This window comes from Cyrtonyx montezumae, unplaced genomic scaffold (genome assembly GCF_038088225.1).
Source record: "Cyrtonyx montezumae isolate F1298 unplaced genomic scaffold, pur_monq_1.0 scaffold_2, whole genome shotgun sequence".
In the NCBI taxonomy this organism is placed as follows: Eukaryota; Metazoa; Chordata; class Aves; order Galliformes; family Odontophoridae; genus Cyrtonyx; species Cyrtonyx montezumae.
In genome coordinates this window covers 27,076,103-27,094,224 of record NW_027071936.1, presented here as the reverse complement: position 1 = coordinate 27,094,224, position 18,122 = coordinate 27,076,103, and the positions used below count along the sequence as shown (strand labels likewise).

The window sequence follows — 18,122 nt, the reverse complement described above, 5'->3', positions numbered from 1 at the left end:
TGAGAGAAAAATCACCACTTACCACATTTTCAACTAAAGGAGGGGCAGTTATAGTCTCTATCTTTGGTAAATAAAATCCCTAAGCTAATAACTCAAGAAATATTGTAGCATTGTACAGACAAATCAAATCAATTATTTGTTTCAAATACGGTACTATCAAGGAAGATAAGGTGATAATCTGACACTGCATTCTCACAATTTAATCTTTGAATAACTCACAAAATTAACAGCTTATTTAAATTATTAATTTATTATGGGCTCAAGAAGACTTTACACTTCAATCTCCATAGGTTTGTCAACCCCAAGAAACCATTACAACTGATATTAGTAATTATTATCTTCTCAAGTCACCCTCTCCTTTCTCAAATCCAACTGTTTTCAGTTGTGCTTTTGATTTTTACAGTTAGTGGGCATCTCTCACATAAACTTTGTACTGTGTTTTTCTTTGTCTAAGGAGGGCAAGACTGAAGCCATGCTTTAACACATATAACATCCCTGTGTGTTGTATTCAGCCACAGATGCTTTCCATGACAAAGGGATCAGCACAAGAGATCATGGCAAAAAGGCTGAAAACTCAGTTCTCTGCCACTGGTGACATACTTCCAGGAATCTCTCCACCTCCCATTAACTTCAAAAAGTCCAGGATTTTCCCATTTAAAATACTTGGAAAAAGCTCTGCAAAGCTGCCTTTGACAGCTCAGACATTTCATTGCTTTGGTGAAGCATAAGTGGCATGTAACTGGAATACGTGCAGTCACATTTAATTGTTATTACAGACACATTCTCCTCCACAAGATTTTTTGATGACTTTAGCTACATGGTTTGCAAATGGAAACATACTGTAAGAAAATATGTCCAGATACATTATTTTACTCTCATATAATACAAAGTAGATTCGAAAGGTTCAATTAGGTCATCAAATTCATTCTTCAAGTCCTCCATTACAAGACTGTCCTTTTCAATACACTTAACAGCTTTGTCCATATTTATACTAAACAGCTCAGGCAATGAGCTTTCATCAGTTTTGGTCTAGTAAAGTGGTAGGCAAATGATTAATGTTTAAACACACCAGTAGCCTTTCCAAGTGGAAGGCAAGGAGTCCTTGAAATTAAGGGTAAGTTTAAGTTTATGCAGAATATACATTTTATTCTATCAGTGCCAAGCTTTTGTAGATAATATTAAATCCACTATTCACTAAGGTTTGAAAGACTACAAAAAGACCAGGAGCATGCATCCAGTCTGCAGAGTGTGCCTGCGCTGCTAGGGAAAGGACAACTACAGACAGAGCAGTACCCAAGATCCCCAACAGGGCTGCATGATTCACAGTCAAGCCAGCCTAAGCATGCTTACACGCTTACCAGTGGACAAGATAGCTAGCTAGGGAGTGAGTAATGCAGTGAAAGCATTCCTTAAAACACTAGTTACCTTCTCTGGAATCTTAACAGCGGCCATTCCAGCCACAATACGTGTAACTTCACAATTTGTCTTTATCCATTAATGCATAAGGAAGGAAATAGATGAAAGATGGCTTTCCATCACGACCATATCCAAAGGGAAGTCAGACAGGCTGCCAGCACAGAGGTGCAATCTTTTATATTTAATGCCCTAGAAATCTAAACCACCTAATCCAACACACTAAATGAAGCATGTACTCACAAAATAAAGTCAATATGGGCTGTAGGAAGTTCAACTTTGCAGTAATACAGCAGGTATAGGTAATCCCTTCCAGAATTGTGGGTTTCACTTTCACACTTCTGTTATGCATGCACATATGAATAATGACCAACCATCCATAAGTACAACACTGAAGTCCATAAGCACAAGACAGAAATTAGGGGGTAAAACATTCACATTTCTTGAAGCAGCATTAACTCACCATAGTATACAAACAGCTTTATATAAAAGTCACTGGAGCAAACGCTATAAAAGCCTAGGTGACAGGATAAATAATGTCATAAGGCAAGGCCTCGCTCTTGAAAAGACTACAAGCAGTCTTTCCAAGACACTAGGCCTTGACTTTGTTCACGTAAAACACAGTGCAAGCCTGCAAAATTCAGGCTGCAGCTGGGTGAACTTTATGGGACATTATGTTCCTAATCCTATATTTAGTTTTCAGCACTCTCCTCCTTCTTACATACCTCTGTGAGGACACTGCATTTCATTATGATTCTACCTCCTCCCTTATGCCAAGTGCTGCAATTTTGAATTGTTTCTAAATTTGCAAGTGCAAGCAGAGAAGAACCAAGAAAATGCATGCAGCCATTATTTGAATAACATGTTGCAAGCGAAACCCAACTGGTATGGAGACATCTTTGTGAGCAGGAGTTCTGCATTCTTCATGTGCATGCATCCATATAGTTCTGCTTATTGTAATGGTTGAACGGGTCTTGTCAGAGCTGTTCTTTTTTACCCAGAGATTTTGTCCCAAATTTTCATTAAGACTGTGAGCAACTGGGCAGGTGTGGAGGGGAAACGAATAATGGAAAAGTCATATTATCCTGTAACCTTAACCTTAAAGCTTGCTGCCACAAAGACGGTAAAAATCAGATTGACAGACAAGAACCACTTCACAGTCATTCAGTCAAACTGGACGTGTATTAAAAACACAAGAAATACCTGGACATAGGCCCTGCAAGAGCGCTCCCTTTTCTGAAGCTGAGTCCATAAAGACAGCAGATTAAAGACGGAATAGAAAAAACAAGTTAGTGACAGAACAAGGGGAAAAATTTGAAGAAAATGCCTACGCAAAAAACCTCATTTCTCTTTTAAACAGCTCCTAAAAACAAACAAAACCAAAGGAAATATGTGAGTTAGGCAGCAGTGGAAGGCAGGAAGGATGGGATCCAGAAATACAGGTTAGTCCTTTTTCAGTAAAGCCCACACATGCAACTTTGCAAGAGCAGCTGTTAGGTGGTGGGAGAAGTAAGGTGGAGCTGCTCAAGAGACCACCTTTCCTTGGAAAGCACACATGGTAGTTCCATGTCAAACAAGGCTAGAAAAGATGAGCTGTTATTTATGGGCTCTATGCAACTGGAGAGTGCTGACAGCACAGTGAGGTGTAGCAGAGCCTTGGACGAGCAGGGAGTAAGCAGTATGTCGTACAATGGTGGGGACTCAGCCTGACGTGTCTGCTCAAGTCCCTGGATCCAGGCAGAGCCTCTTGTAGCCCAGCTTTGTGGTCATGCCCAGAATTGCAGAAGAAAGCACTGCCCAGAGATTCTGCATGCATAAAGGGCCATGTAAGAAAGAGGTTGTAACAATGAAATGTGGATCAGATTTAATATTTCCAGTTGAGGCCATTTTCTCCTCTTTAAATTAAACTGCTTCTTAAGGGCTGAACTTTCCTGTTCTCTTTCATTTTGAGTAGTCCTTTCCTTTGTAATTACTGGGCCTAAACACTTCATATGTTGAATAGCTTTTCCATAAAGAATCTCACCTTTATAATAACAGCCACATTTAAGACTGTACGTTGATATGTACTTGCATGCCTCCTACCAGATAACTGCACTTCAGTGTGTCATGAAATTCAAATAGGCACTTATTTACCTCGATGGGACTTTGCAAGCTGTCTGCAACAACGAGCAAACATGAGACTTCTCTGCAACAGTGCAACGAAAGTCAGACTGCTCAGAGCCACTGCCTTTGCTGGGTTGTGTTTTGCAGATGTACCTGGGTTGGAAATGGAGATGGATAATCTCCAGGAAGATTAGGGGGTAACTTTTGCTCTCGACTCATGGCAGTGCCATCCTATTAGTACAGCTGAGAGACAGATTTGTCCGAGAGTTCTGAGGCTTCGAAACAAACAAAATACACTGAGGTATTGTGCAATGCCTAATTTCAATTTCTAATTCATCAATTTGTAACAGTGGAAATCTTCCCCTGGGTAAACTTGGCCATAAGAAGACTTTACAGACAAATGGAGATCAAAGAAAGCCTTGCTGGAAATTACAGAGCTATCCACTTGGGGGTCTCACCAGTCTGCAACAGAACAATTATTACCTTAATTAAGCCTGATCCAGTGGAAAGCATAAAGCTTTTAGTGACAAGAAAGTGGCTCCTAAAAGATGATGGCTTTTAAAAACTCTGATTATGCCAGTTTATTTCAATTCATTGTACATCAGCTTGTAAAAAAAAAAAAGACAAAAGCAAAAGAGCACAGGTGACTACTTTCAGATGGAGCATGAAGGCAAATCCCCAGCACATTTCCTTTAATGATTGAAAGACTATTTAATGGCTGGTGCTCACTTTATTTCTCCTTTCTGACCAAACAACACTAACTAAAACTCCTTGCAAATGACTTTTTCCTTTTTGTGTGTGTGTGGGGGGGGGGGGGGGTTGTCTTTTTTTTTTTTTTTAAATACTCTTGATCAGCGAAGGGGAAAATGGAGCAGTAACTCTGCTGCCTTTTGTTTGCCCAATACTACTTCCAAGCCAAATTCATGCATTCTTAAATGAACACAGAACAGTTGCTCTTCTAAAGAATTAAGTGGGGAATGAGAGCAAGTAAATTACCGAACCTGTCATTTGGATCAGTGACTCGCGTCGCTGTTTTGCAGGACTCCACACGGTCCAGAATTTTAATGTGGAGTGCAATTGATTTGTATAAGCTGCTTGTGCAAAGCTGATGGTGGGTGAAAAACCTGCAAGAGGAACCACAGGAGTGACAGCAGAACTGAGTGGCTCTGCCTCACCAAACCTGTCAGTCCCCTTGGTAACTCCCACCTGTCACCAAGACACAACCCCATTTTGTGTAATCGGAATGAACAGCAGGAGGTGGGATTTAAAAGATGAAAAATATGTGCTTGCAAAGCTGAAGTGAAAAAATGTTGGGTGTGGCTAGGGCATATTCAGAAGAGCAAGCAGACTACAATCATGAAACCTGTTAGTAGGTGACATTAATTGCTGGTTTTATCTGATATTGTCAGATATCATCATAATTTCAAACAAAACCATGGTTTGATTATAACAACAATGTTATGCTGATGTAACAGTTAATACAATTATTTCTGACACAGTTATAAAATAGCTGGAAGCAGCACTAATTACAAGCATCAGGATAACCCAATTCACAGCACATGCAAAGCACATGATATGCAGGACGACTGCAGTTCCCATGCGGCTGTAATCTTATACAATCCTGAAGTCCTTCACATTTAGAAGAGAATAAATTTACAGTAGTATCTTACAACAAAAAGACAACGTTACTTCTCTGAAAAATACGTCTCTTCTGAAGACACGGAAGAAATTTCAGGCTTAGCTGGGATTGTTTTTTCCCTGAATAAGCTCACAATAAAATTCTTTTTTCACTTACATTGACAAGAGGACTGTCAGAGCCAGCTACGTTGCTAACAGCAATATTTGGGGTCTTTTTTTAAGTAGGCGGCCAATAAAGCCATATATTGGTAGGCACAAGGTTCAGTTGGTCATTGCTCTGATGACAGGTCTTATCCCATGTGTTTACATGAGATTCTGAGATGAAAAGGGCCCTGGACCAAGGAAACACTGCATTTAAATATATACCTACAGACTCCACTGCCAGTATTTTCTCCAATGACTGATGACTTCTCGTGTCTTTAATTGGTAGCAAGTACACTTAACGCTGGCAGAGGGCAAAGAAACCACAGAGTCATTGTGCAGAAAAGTGCTTCTGGGCTATGTGACAGGTAATCATTTCAAAGGGCCTCTAATACAAAGTCATCTTCAGCACCTTAGATGTAAATATGCTGACATCTTATGTGCACATGACAAATGTATCTCAAATGTAAATAAATTTTTGTTTGCTTTTATTTGTTCATATTTGTGCACAGAAGTGCCCTTCACTGAACTTCACTGAAATTCAACAACTTTTGATGCTGCACAACCAAAAATCAAAAAGCAGACTCTGCATTTTTGGGTTTTAAAAATTCAGATTTTCTGGTTTATATTACTCAGACAGATTCAGTACTGGAAATGCTACACAAAATTCTGGTCTCAGTCACGCTGGCACAAATCCACAATAATTGCCATGGTATCACTTGACTTATTCTCATACTGAGCTATAAGAGTTGAGACCATGATGAAGTACCTGGAATTCATCTATCCACACATCTAAGTTTATACATTTCCCAGCACCAACAGTACACTTGGCATTTACAGCTGTTTCATTTCTCAACAGAATAAAATACACTGTAAACAAAAACTGCCAGGTACTCTTGTCTACTAAGAAAGAATCACTGCCTTCAAATGGCACTCGTTCAGAAAGAGATTTCTAATAGCTCTCCAGGATCAGACAAACCTTTCTCCAGCCTCTCGTCCTTTCCCAGGACCTATGTTCTTACCTTATTCAAGCTGCGTGCAGCACTGTCCTTCCCGCCTGGCGTCAGGTTTCGGAGCTGCACGTCAAGCAAGTTCACCAGTTGGACCATGGCAGACACGGAGTACGTGATGTCACCAGCATACAAGTGGTTTTTGGTGTGTTCCGCAAGCTCTCGGGCAATATTGGCAGCCATCTCCCCAGACTTCATCTGCAATGGAGAAAGGAGGACAAAAGGTTGACCTTTAGAGTCAATTCCTTGCAAAGCAATGTTCTCAGGAAGGAAATATGTACATAGGCTCTTCTGTCAAGAAAGAGGTGATTCTGATTCCAGAAGATTACTGGATGGTGAATAAGTGATTTCTGTTACAACTCCTGCACAAAAAGGTTCCTTGCAAAAGGAACAAAAATAGATGACATAGAGATGTCAATGAACAAGATGAACAAGAGAAAAAACACTGACAATTCCCATTACATGGATTTATTAATCAGGCACTAGTTTAACACTTAGCACTTGCACACAGGAGATGTACTCACCACAGTGGCTGCTATTTCTATAATAAGCCTAGTGACTCTTAGCTTAAGAGCATACTAACTCAAATGGCTAAAGGCTTCAAACAAAGGCCTGAAGGAAGGGAAAACCGAGTATACTGTTCGGCTGTATTTCCTATTAAAAGATTTTTATTGTCTAATTGAGTCATAAAATTCATGAAACACCTGTAGTGAAATTCACTGCATAATTACTTGGGAAGTTCTCTTTCTTTTCTTCAAGGCTTTTGTTTTCTTTACTGACTGTATTGCTCCCCTCACCTTCTGCCCCCTTCCCCTCCTGTGCCATGAGGACTGTGGGTAGGGCAGCTGGCTCCATCGCCTTTCTATGAGCAGTTCACCATGGAAGTAGTACTGCAACTTTCTGATCCTTCTTCATTATATACTACTCTGATCTGGAATGCATATCCATGGGGAATATGTCAGGCATAAAGAGAAATTACACAGGATGACATTCAAATGAAGCTCCCACTTTTCTGTCAGGCTCAATGACCAACTCTGCTGGGTTCTTCACATGAAATTTCTAATTGTTTCATCTTTCAACAGTTGGAAATCGGATATCTGTCTTGCTCTCTCAATTTCTGGTGCTTATTATAAAAACAAGATTCTGGGGAAATATTGCAGGCAGAGCTTCTACCTCTCAGTAAATCAATTAGCTCAGTTATAAATGAATAACTTACTTCCATCAATTTGACAGCAGCAGCCCATCTGATTTAATGAGATCTAACTGAAGATGTTCATATGCTCATCTTCAGAGAATTAAACCATATGATGATATAGATAAGACAAATAAAGGAGATAATGTGTTGTTCTTCCCAATAGAGCAATGATAACATATATTCAAAAATTGAATCATTTCTTCCTTGTTACACACAAAGCTAATGCCATAGAAACCAGATCCTATTCTTACAGCTTCCTGTCCTCCTAAGCAGCTGAAGAAAATCACGTCAGCACAGAGGGTGAATTCTGACCTCCTCTGTTGGTACCCAGGACATTAAAGAATGACTCTGTCAAATCCCTTTATGTAAAGAAATCAACTTCAAGACTTTCCTGCAATTTGTTACTGAAGCTGAACGCGTATCATGACACACTGTTTTTGTAAGCCTCACAGAAAATTGCAGAAGTGCAAGTGTTTTTACTCAGAAAAAAACCTTCTACTCACATTTGATGCTTACATTTTCTCCTGGATGCATCTTTGCAGACTGGCCTATACAAAGCAAATTGCTCAGCTGCTACAAAGGCAAACCCAAGAGCGTTCTTCCCCTGGAATGGGCTCTTGTATTAAAGTGAAAGCTGTTATTGCTCCTACCTGTCTGCAAAAACAACATGGGCTCATCATTTATAAATTCCTTTCCTTTTATCTCACACTGATCACCAGTACTAAAAACTGCAACTTTGAAGAATTCTTGTTTGACCAAAAAAAACCCCAACGCATACAAAAATTGAAGAAATGCCTGAGAAAAGGCACATTAATGTTCAAAATTCGTCACGTCTTGGGTCACAAACTCATTTCAAGCATTCAAATTTCCCAACTCATCTTTGGACGGTGTCTCTGGTCGAGGGACTAATGAACTACTTCCCAGCACCACCACTCATTTCCAGACTTCTTCAGTGTCACCTAGGAGAAGCAGCTACAAGCCCCCACTACAGAGCTGAGACACTCTTTCCATCCTGCCTGTGTTCATATTGCAATGGGTACCCAGGATGATGGCCACGTGACATGGTAATGCTAGCTTCCTTCATTCTTTTGAGAACTTCACGTTGAAGCTCTCCATGCAGTCCTGACACAGTCACCACTATCCAGAGTACATGGGAACAATCCTACAAGGTTCTTTGAGAGTCAGGTTGTCACTGTGAAGCAGGAAAGAAGTTGAGAAAAATGCACAAGTAACTGAGTTTTCTGCTGGAAGACTGAAGGAAAATAAATAAAGTAAAAATACTACACCTCTTTCTGACATGAACTTATTTTTTTTCTGTATTGACTGTGAAAGAATTAAAATTTGGAACAAACAAACAAACAAACAAAAAAACAAACAAAAAAGTGGATTGTGGGATAAAGGAAAACATTCTGTTCAAACAAAATTTAATTTTTGGTTGTTCTGGGTGATTTTTAGCTTTCATGCAAACTGGTTAAATCTCATCTTGGAATGCTAATTTAAAGGAAAGAGAATGTTTTTCCTGTCAAAATTCAAATACACAAATCAGATTCTTCCATCTCTGTCAGAAACTGCTCCCTCTCTTTCATTTGAGCACACTGGCAAGATTTCACCCAGATTTATAAATAAGCATTGACACACCCGAAACTGCTCTGTGCAACACTTGGTAATATTTCTCTAGTTTGTACTATTATCTCTCTCATTTTTAAAACTGAAAAGACTGTGAAGTCATAGTTGTTAGATAAATTCCTGCCTTCTTCATAAACTCCAGGAAGGGAATTAGTAATAGTAGCAGTAGTAGTAAAGCAGTGGAGCAGGCTGCCCAGAGATGTGGTGGATGCCCCATCCCTGGAGACACTCAAAGTCAGGCTGGCTGGGGCTCTGAGCATCCTGATGTAGCTGTAGGTGTCCCTGTTTACTGCAGGGAAGTTGGGCTAGTTGGCCTTTTAAGGGTCCCTCCTTTCAACTCAAATGACTCTATGAATTACAGAGTTTTGTTTGGAAAAACTGAGAGCAACACTCCTGTAGTGTGTTTGCCACTTCATTCCCACCTTTCTCAGAGGCAAGCAACTGTAGGAGAGGTCAGTAGAATAAAAATGGGGGAAACTGCAAAGAATAATTTAGGGAAGAAAATTCAGAGGAAATAAAAGATGCTGGGGAAGAGAGCAAATATGCTGAAACATCAGTGGTCATTAAGGCAAAAATATTTTCCTGCAACCTGGGGCTAACAGCGATATATAAAAAAAAAAGATGGTATCAAAGTCTGAGGGAGGATTTTTAAACCAGTGGCTTGCAAATGGACAAGTCAGCTGCAAAGGCCACAGAACTGATGTCATTTTCTGGAGGAACAAACATTTGACAGGTTTCATTGGGTACCACCAGCAGCCAGCATGGGGCTATGGGACAACTTTTGACACTGCAAAGCCTCCATGGCTATTTTGTTTCCCTGGCAGAGGTTTCATCATACACATGCTTATTCATGCAGTACAGTCAGAGCATATCTACCATCCTTTTTCTGAAGAAGAAAATGCCATTCCAATGAACTTTGCTTTTTTTCTTCTCTTGGATGAGGATATAAGGATATACCTGACATGTTACGAACTCTGGCTGTCCAACAAAGAGGTGTACAGCTGCTCTCTATAGAGCACAACAGACCTAGAGAACAGTGAAAAAGTGTATTTGAAACTATACTCAAACAACTTATAGGAATCTGCATTTAACTTCCCATTATTGATCTGCCAGCTGCAGCATCTTGTGCTTCAAGTACATCATAATGCACTTGAACACAAACTTGCAGAAGCAACCTGGATGTAGCGTTGCACTGTGGCATTGTTACGACTGCGCCTTCAGCCTTCCGTCTGGATACTCCTGGAGGATGTAGCACTTTTTATTGTACTACAGAAGTTATTCTCTCTTTACCAGCCTCAAGACTGAGCCTAGCGGGGCCTCTACCCGTCAGGAACCATGCTCAACTGAGAGTGGCAGCAAGGAAAAGACATTTTCAGGCATATCACATACTGCACAAAGGCCAGTACTGATGAAAGCAAGAGGTAAAACAAACAGGCTCAAGCTGAATGTATGACCTCATGATTAGGACGATGCAATGTATCCAAAGCTGACCTTTTTGATTCCTTTTACTGCTTGACTCTAGAAATAACCCACACAGCAGTGCATAATTCAATAGCAGTGGCAAGTTTATTCTCCTGCTATGTTACGAGGGCATGGTAGGCACCAACAATAAAGTTAAAGTAAATGTCAAGGGGGCAATGAATTGCTGAAGCGGACATTTGTTCTGATCTTACATCAAGCACAATAACTCTAATGGAAGCTAACAGAGAGTTGTAAAACCTAATACTATGATGCAAGCAGGCAAACACCCAGTGTACAGACTGAGCACAGCAGGAGAAAGAAAAGAAGCAAGTAACAATCCTTACTTCACTATAGAGACATGAAAGCAAGTATGGCATTCCCCTGCCATTCCTTCTGGTTTGGCTGAAAGGGAATCCCATCACCCTTTTTCCTGAGCAGTTTGGACCCAGCAGGTTGCAGTGGGGATTTCTGAGGCATATAGCAGATAAGAATGAAGACACAGTGAGTAGGTATAAATCCTGACTGCCTACGTGTTTCTACCCATTCTGTATGCAGTGCTATAATTACAGAGGCTGTGGAATGGGTGACCAGGAAGGATCTGAGAGCTGGAGACACAGGAGAGCTCAGCAGCAGAGACAGACATACCCTACCTCCATTACATGGCCGGATTATTGCTTCCTCTGGCTGGCCTCACAGCATCCAGAAGTGGAATTGGCTCTGCTCTGGAGGGGAAAGGCTTCTTTATCAGCTTTAGAGAGCCACAGGAGAAAACTCGCAGGCTCAGGGCAGTGCTATCCTGTCCACAGTGCGGGATATGTGAAACCAGTGCCCAGTATATGGATTTATCAGTACCCAACTCTGAGCACAGTGATGATTTATAAGCTCCTCACCTAGACAGGGATACTATGTGGTACTGGCTATTTCACAAGTAATTTGGAATTCAGCTTTCCATATTGTCTAGGTCACATGGTCCCAAGATCCAGAGGATTACCACTCAGGCAAAAAAAAGGTTAAATTCAGAGCTGTTTGTCAGATGCCCCTTGTCTTTCTACCAACTTGTGAAAGGTTCCCAAATATGAACAGAGCTGAATTCCTCCAGAAAAACAACACCTTCTTCCTCAACCAAAAAAATAAAAAAATAAAAAAAATTCAGTCCCAGTTGTGGCCTGCTGGGCATCTCTGAAAACCTGGCTCTTCAATTTTAGCCTGCTTTGAAAGCGCATAACAAATTAAATGGGGCTCATTTGTTACACAAATGATAGCTGTGGTTTCAAATAAAGTAAGCCTAACCTTGATGGAAATTTCATCAGTGTAGGCTATTATTTCCCTCTGCTAATGGCTAATGGCCTAGCCATCTTCACTGAGCAGCAAGAGGTCTCCCAGCAGCCTGGGTGAATTATGGCTGGAGTAAGCAATATTAACCCCTCCAGGATAAGTACGTGGGTCATAAAACAAGAACTGCACAGCTGCTAATGGCAGCAAAGGAAGTCTTTATTAATCAGCTAGCCTGAGCGTGTGGCAGGAGAGCTGTCTACCCTCCTATGTGGGACAAAAGCACCAGGAAGGACCAGGGGCTTCCTAGCAGCTATGCTGTGTCACTACTACAGCCTTGCCTTAATTTATGTCTTTCCCTCATTTTGGGGAGGCACAGGCATAAACACAGATGAAGTAGGATAGAGTTGATTGGAGGTATACATGCTAGTTATTCACAGGTTGTTGAGCCTCAGCTAAGATGGGAGATGGGGAGGAAAAAGACAAACAGCCTCATCTGTAGCATCACCTGTTCACCAGTAAGCACTGGTGCTCCTGGAGAGCAGTGTTGCTACCATGCTGTAGTGCAGCTAGCCTGCAACACTGGGATTTTCTTGCTTCTGCTAAAGGAGCAAATAAATCCACGCAAATTGCTGTAATAAGGATTCATCCCACAGACTCTTTGGCGTAAACACACATCTGGTCTCTGTTTGTAATGAAATCAGCTGAAAGCACCACTGTGCATTAATAACAAAAATGTTCAACATATTGCTACCAAATAAGCTCTGCTTGTCTTGAACTTCCATTGTCACATGTTAATGTACTTTTAACAGTGATAAATGATGAAGTGCTACAAAATATTCATCAAGGGACTTAAGAGTAAAAAGTAACACATTACTGCAGCATTATTTTCTATTCTACCAGTCCTTTTACAATTTGGGAAGAAGTTAAAAGTCAGTAGCACAATGCAAACGTTTCATACTGAACTTGCCTTTCTTCAGTAAAGATTTCTCAGCTACACAGTTTATCCTGTGCTGCATGGCAGGAGAAAATCCTTGGGGATGTGTGCAAGGGAAAGTTTCCTTTTGCAATAAGTTGGCACCTTCATGTGTCCACCCACCACCTCCTCCTCCCTCTTCCTCCCTTTCTTGCCACAAACAAGAACTGTCATTCATTCGACATTAATTTCACTCTCCAGCTCCTTTCCTTTGCCTTTCCCTCACCCTCTTTCCCTTCATTTCCATCAGTTTTTTTTACAGTCCTGCTTTTTTCTTGCAATTCTGAGCTACTACAGACTGCTCATGCTTTAAGGGTGACTGCTGGTCACTTTGGGTTCTCTGCTATGAAAACAACCAAAGAGCCAAGGAAGGTCAGCACACAGACTTGGTGTGGGGAAGGTTTTACCTTCTGAGTGATGTGGTTGATCCAGGGAGAAGAGCAGTTGCTGAGATCTGGTCCCTGGGGCTCCCAGATTCCATCTGGTGCAAGACACCGGAACGTTGCAACACCTGGAAAAGGAAAGCCACTGTTCAGTGTTACTGGCCGCATACTCCATCTCCATTTCACCAGATAAAGACTATGGACCAGAGGGCTTTGCCTCAGGTCAGGCAGGAAAGCTCGCAGGGAGTAAGAAACTGAAGTTGGATCTGAACCACTGAGTGCCAGCCGAGCCATTTTGCCTGCTCTGCCCCACCGCTAGTGGCTCAGAATCAGACCATGAGCTTCCACTTCCTTGTCCCCTGATGTTATATGAATATTTTACTGCTCTGAATCTCCATGGAACCATTTGGGTGGAAAAACACAAAAGTTTTAATGCTATAAATGCTAAGATTAATGCTGAGTTTTATCACCCATCCCTGACCACCAAGATGGACGTTAGAGAAGAATTTTGTTTGGCATGAGCCTCTCAGATCCCGGCTGCAAAAGACAGTAAAGAGTCTCAGGACAAAGAGAAACGCGCACAAAATGGTGCAGTTAAAGACTTTTATAAAACAGGAAAGCAGAAAGCCAGTACACAGATGAAAGACTCTGCATCCTGTAAAGCACTCTGCCCTGCAGAGCCAAACTTTTCAACGGGGGAGTGAATTACATACTAGGTCTGATGGTAATGCCGATTAAAACCAGTGAGGGTTTGCTGATGCCTTCAAAGGGAGTGGGAAGAGGCCCACTGCTAACATACCACAGCTTTTAACAAATGACATGAATCACTGAAATCAGAGATCAGAAAGGCTTATTGCCTACTCCAGACCATCTCTTGTCAACAAGCTGGGCCTGTTCTTTTTTATTTTCTTAGCTACTTTCATGCAGTTCTTTGCTCTTCTGCTTAGAAAACAGCTCTCTGCATCCAATCTTCGTTTTCCCTTTTTATCATTTTCTCCTCTTGCAGTTTCAGTTCAGGCTACCTCTTCCTCTCTCTGGGAACTACATGGTATCTTTTTGCACACCTAATTTTACCAAGTGGGGCTGAGAAAGACAGTAAAAACATTCTTTACCTACTCTCACCATTGACGTCTTTCCATGCCTCTTATACTTGATGTGCATTTTATCACCCTGATCTCACTGAATTAAAGAGAGAGTCAGAATTCGTATACACAGGTGTGAATGGCTCTCCAGGGCAATGGAGTGGAGAATTAATAGAGTCTCCTCTACAAGCCAGATCCGTCCAGCTCTTATTTTCAGGCAATTTCCTCCATCTTCCGATTTCTTCTTGGCAAGCAGGTTTTCAGGGCTGGACACCAAGTCTAGCTTGAAAAATAAACTCTCTCTGAAAACTGCATTTGTTAAAATAGGGTAAACTAAACCATATGCGAAAGCCCATTATTCAGTCAACGGCATTTTAATATGGACAGAAAATTTCCAAAAGCAAACTTTTGGGAGAAAACAACTGAGGGAAGAGTAGAAGAAAAGGAGCAAGACCCAATAAGCTGCAAACCATTTTGAAAGATTTGGCTTTGTTGTCGCTCTGCTTTCCCTGCTGACGGCACCAGAGGCTGGCTGCAGCTTGGAAAATCACTCCCTGTTGGTTGAGGAGTCCAGTCTGGGGACATGTGTGCTCAGAAAGGCTAGCCACAACCTTTGGAATGCAAACAGTGAGGTACAGAGTTTTGGCTACATATATGTTTTGTTGTTTTTTCCCCCTCCAAATAAGTGAAGTATCAGCTACCAACATATCAGCCAGCAAGTGTAGAATCTACAAATACAGGCAGAGCAGGGATAATAGGTACACTACACACAGCTTATGGAGCCAAGCTTTCCTAGAGTGCATCAAGCTCAACTCCACAGGTTGTTAGCTTCAGCTCTCCTTCAGTGAGAACCTAGGATGACAAAGATCCTGTGCAACATGCTCAGCGTGTGGAGGCTTTGGCCAGACCGTACTCCATCACACAGTAATACAGAGCTGACAAAGGGCAGCAACGTACTACACTGATGAAAGTATGTATTCCACAGGAGCCCACAGCAAACTTGATCACACACTTGCAGCACCCTACAGACAAATGCAGATAGCTCACTGTGTCCCCTCAACCCTTCACTCACCTATTGAGCCCATGGGACACGGCTGCTTTGCCACCTGTCCCTGCCGGGTCCGAGACCACATGATATCACGGGCTTCCATGGGGTCGCAGCTCTCGGCACCAGCTGGGGGCAGCTGGGAAGAAGCAGGTGGGAGGTGCGTGGTCATCTCATCAGGGACGTCAGCCATGGGTGAGGGCATGCTGGTGCTCCTGTTCCTCCTACCCAAGGCCGAGGTGGTGGTGGGGCGGCCAGTGCTGCTGGTGGCCATTCGTGGTGTGGTGCTGGCAGTGGTGCTCACTGGGCCCAGTGCCCCTGATGTTGATACCCCTGAAACAGAGCCAGAGTGAGTTAAGGGCAGGGAGGAGAAAAGGGAGACAGCGTGCCCCCACCCAAGATGTCCCATCTGTCTGCCACCCAGAGTGGCCTGCGGGCTGTAGCAGGAGCTACAATCAGTGCAGTGCCTGCTGCCTTTAAGAGGGACACAGCAAAGGAAGCACACAGGGGGGTAATGACCACCAGAGCACAAATGATTTTCCAAAAGCACTACCACCTGATAAAAATAAAGCAGAATTTTATGCCCTCTCCATTTTTCTTTCTGGCGTTTTAATGTAAAAATCTTATTTTCCACCTTTTAGGGAGCATCTAGCACAGAAGTGCTTCTAATTTTCTATTTTTGTTGCTGAAAACCCAGCTGGTTTGGTCAGGAAAATGTTTTCCATGGTACAAGATAAAAGCTGTGCACCTCAAACCCATCTCCCAAAATACATAGAATGGCAACAGAGGGAAGGATGAACACAGGATGCTCTCTGAAGCAAGTTGCTCATTTTCCCCCTCATGCCTTGCAATACCTTGGTCTCCTACTTAGACCAAGGTATTGGCACTGGTTGCAGCTTCGCATGGATTTATTCATCTCTTGCCCTGAAATTTCAGGTGGGGAAACCAAGCCAGACTCCCTTCAGTTGTCCTGCCATGTCTCCCTGTACACAGCTTGTACAGAAAGCTGCTTCTCCCATCTCCCAGAGGTAAGTGCCCCCCTGCTTCTCTTAACATAACACTTCTACTCCCATCAAATGCTAGACTTTCACAACTGTACCATCAATCTCCCCAGTAGTATAGGCACAGCAAGCCAAAGGTGGCCCTACAGACAGTCATCCTTGTCTGATATCAGTCCCTCTTAAATTCCCGTGCCACAGCAGCTCCCTAACATCCCACCTCTCCCAGCAGGCAAAAATCTCTCAGAGACACAAGTCCCTCCACATCCTGCAAAAAAAAAAATCTGAATTTTTATGTTAAAGACAGCCATGTGTGAATGCCAGCCTAGCCAGAAATTAAAATTAAATGTGAGAATCACCCTGTTGCCCTGAGCACCAACCCCTCTGCTACTCAGCTGTGTGAGCAGGCTCAGTGTGAGAGCTCCCGAGAGCTGAGACCTTTTCTTTTAGCTCTGATGAAACAGACCATGCTCACTATTAATGCTATATTAGTTATTAATGTATAATGATATTGCTGTCACTGGAGTTCAGGTAAATGTTCATTCAAGTCAACCTATTTAAAGCACAGAGATGCTTTCTCTCTAGCGTAGAACAGGAATTTTTCCATGCTGAAAGTCTTTCTTTTTTCATGTGATTAAAGTAATTTGCCTGTGCAAAGCCCATGGTGTAGTGGACAGTTCTTCTGCCCCAGTAAAATCAATAACATGGCAGTTGAAGCACACTCTTGCTCTGGTTGTAGTTTCAATCCAACTCTGAGAAACTCTCTATGCAGACTCTAAAACTAAGTCAGAAGCATAATAAAAGTAATTTTCTGAAGGATCAGTATTTTTGCTCAAGAAAACATTCTATTTAAAAATTCCAGCTCTGTGATCGTTGTGGAAAATGAGATTATCTTCTCATCCGGCCTTCAAAAAGGCAACCAATAGTACTATAGGCACCAAGTCAGCTGAAGATGAGGACACAGGTTAAGGAGCCTGATCCAATTTCTGGTCTCCCAAACCCTGGGCTGTAGAGGTGCTCTTTCTGTGCTGCTATAGCAGTATGTCAGATGCCTGTGCATCGATTCCTTGTTCTCCACTTGCAGGTTAGCAGTGCTTATGGGGGATTGGCCTGACTTGGGTTACGGGCGCTGGCTGCAGACCTGTGCCTGTCAGCACGGGAGGCTGTGGTTTGTGCATGTGCACGTGTATACATGCACAGGGTCTACTCAAGGTTTTGGGAAATGCTGACATTTCAGCAGTCACAAAGCTCATTGATCAAAATTTGCAGCCTTCTTCTACCACCTCCCTTCTATGGGGTTTGAATGAATTCCAAAAAACACAAAGTAAAATCCTGCAGACATTGACAGATTTCTTCTAGTTTCTGCTCAAAGCTGTGCAGGATCACCAAGTAGCACATGATTTCCATCTGACATTACAAGGAGGATCAAAATTTGTAGAGAACTTCGGCAAAAATCATCTGGTTTTACTACAGCAGGCTTTGCCATAAGTATATACTTTATTTCCTCATAACGATTTGATAAATAACCTGCAGAAATTCACCCATTTAGTCACGTAATAACAAAGTATTTTCCATTTGCAAAATGAGCTATACCATGTTCTACAGGTGCAGAAGTACCAAATAGAAACAGCAGATGAAGTTTCAAGGGTAAAGCTGGTGAATCAGCCTTGAAATCATTCCTACAGCCATTTGCAAGCCTATGGAAACAGACCTCGAGTGACCAACACAGAAAAGGGATTAAGTAAAACTTAAGGGACAACAGAAGTCCTAAAAATGAAT

At 42.0% G+C, this 18,122-nt stretch overlaps 1 protein-coding gene across 1 annotated transcript in view; it reads right to left on the bottom strand.

The window, feature by feature from the left end:
* The window catches only part of ADGRL3 (adhesion G protein-coupled receptor L3), a 287,009-nt gene that overhangs the window by 78,779 nt on the left and 190,108 nt on the right, over window positions 1-18,122 (bottom strand). Inside the window, exons 6-8 of the mRNA XM_065736696.1 lie at window positions 15,373-15,678; window positions 13,243-13,346; window positions 6,318-6,503 (exon numbers count right to left, since the gene is read on the bottom strand). Of these exons, the coding sequence (XP_065592768.1) occupies window positions 6,318-6,503; window positions 13,243-13,346; window positions 15,373-15,678 (596 nt within the window). The remainder of the gene's footprint in view (window positions 1-6,317; window positions 6,504-13,242; window positions 13,347-15,372; window positions 15,679-18,122) is intronic.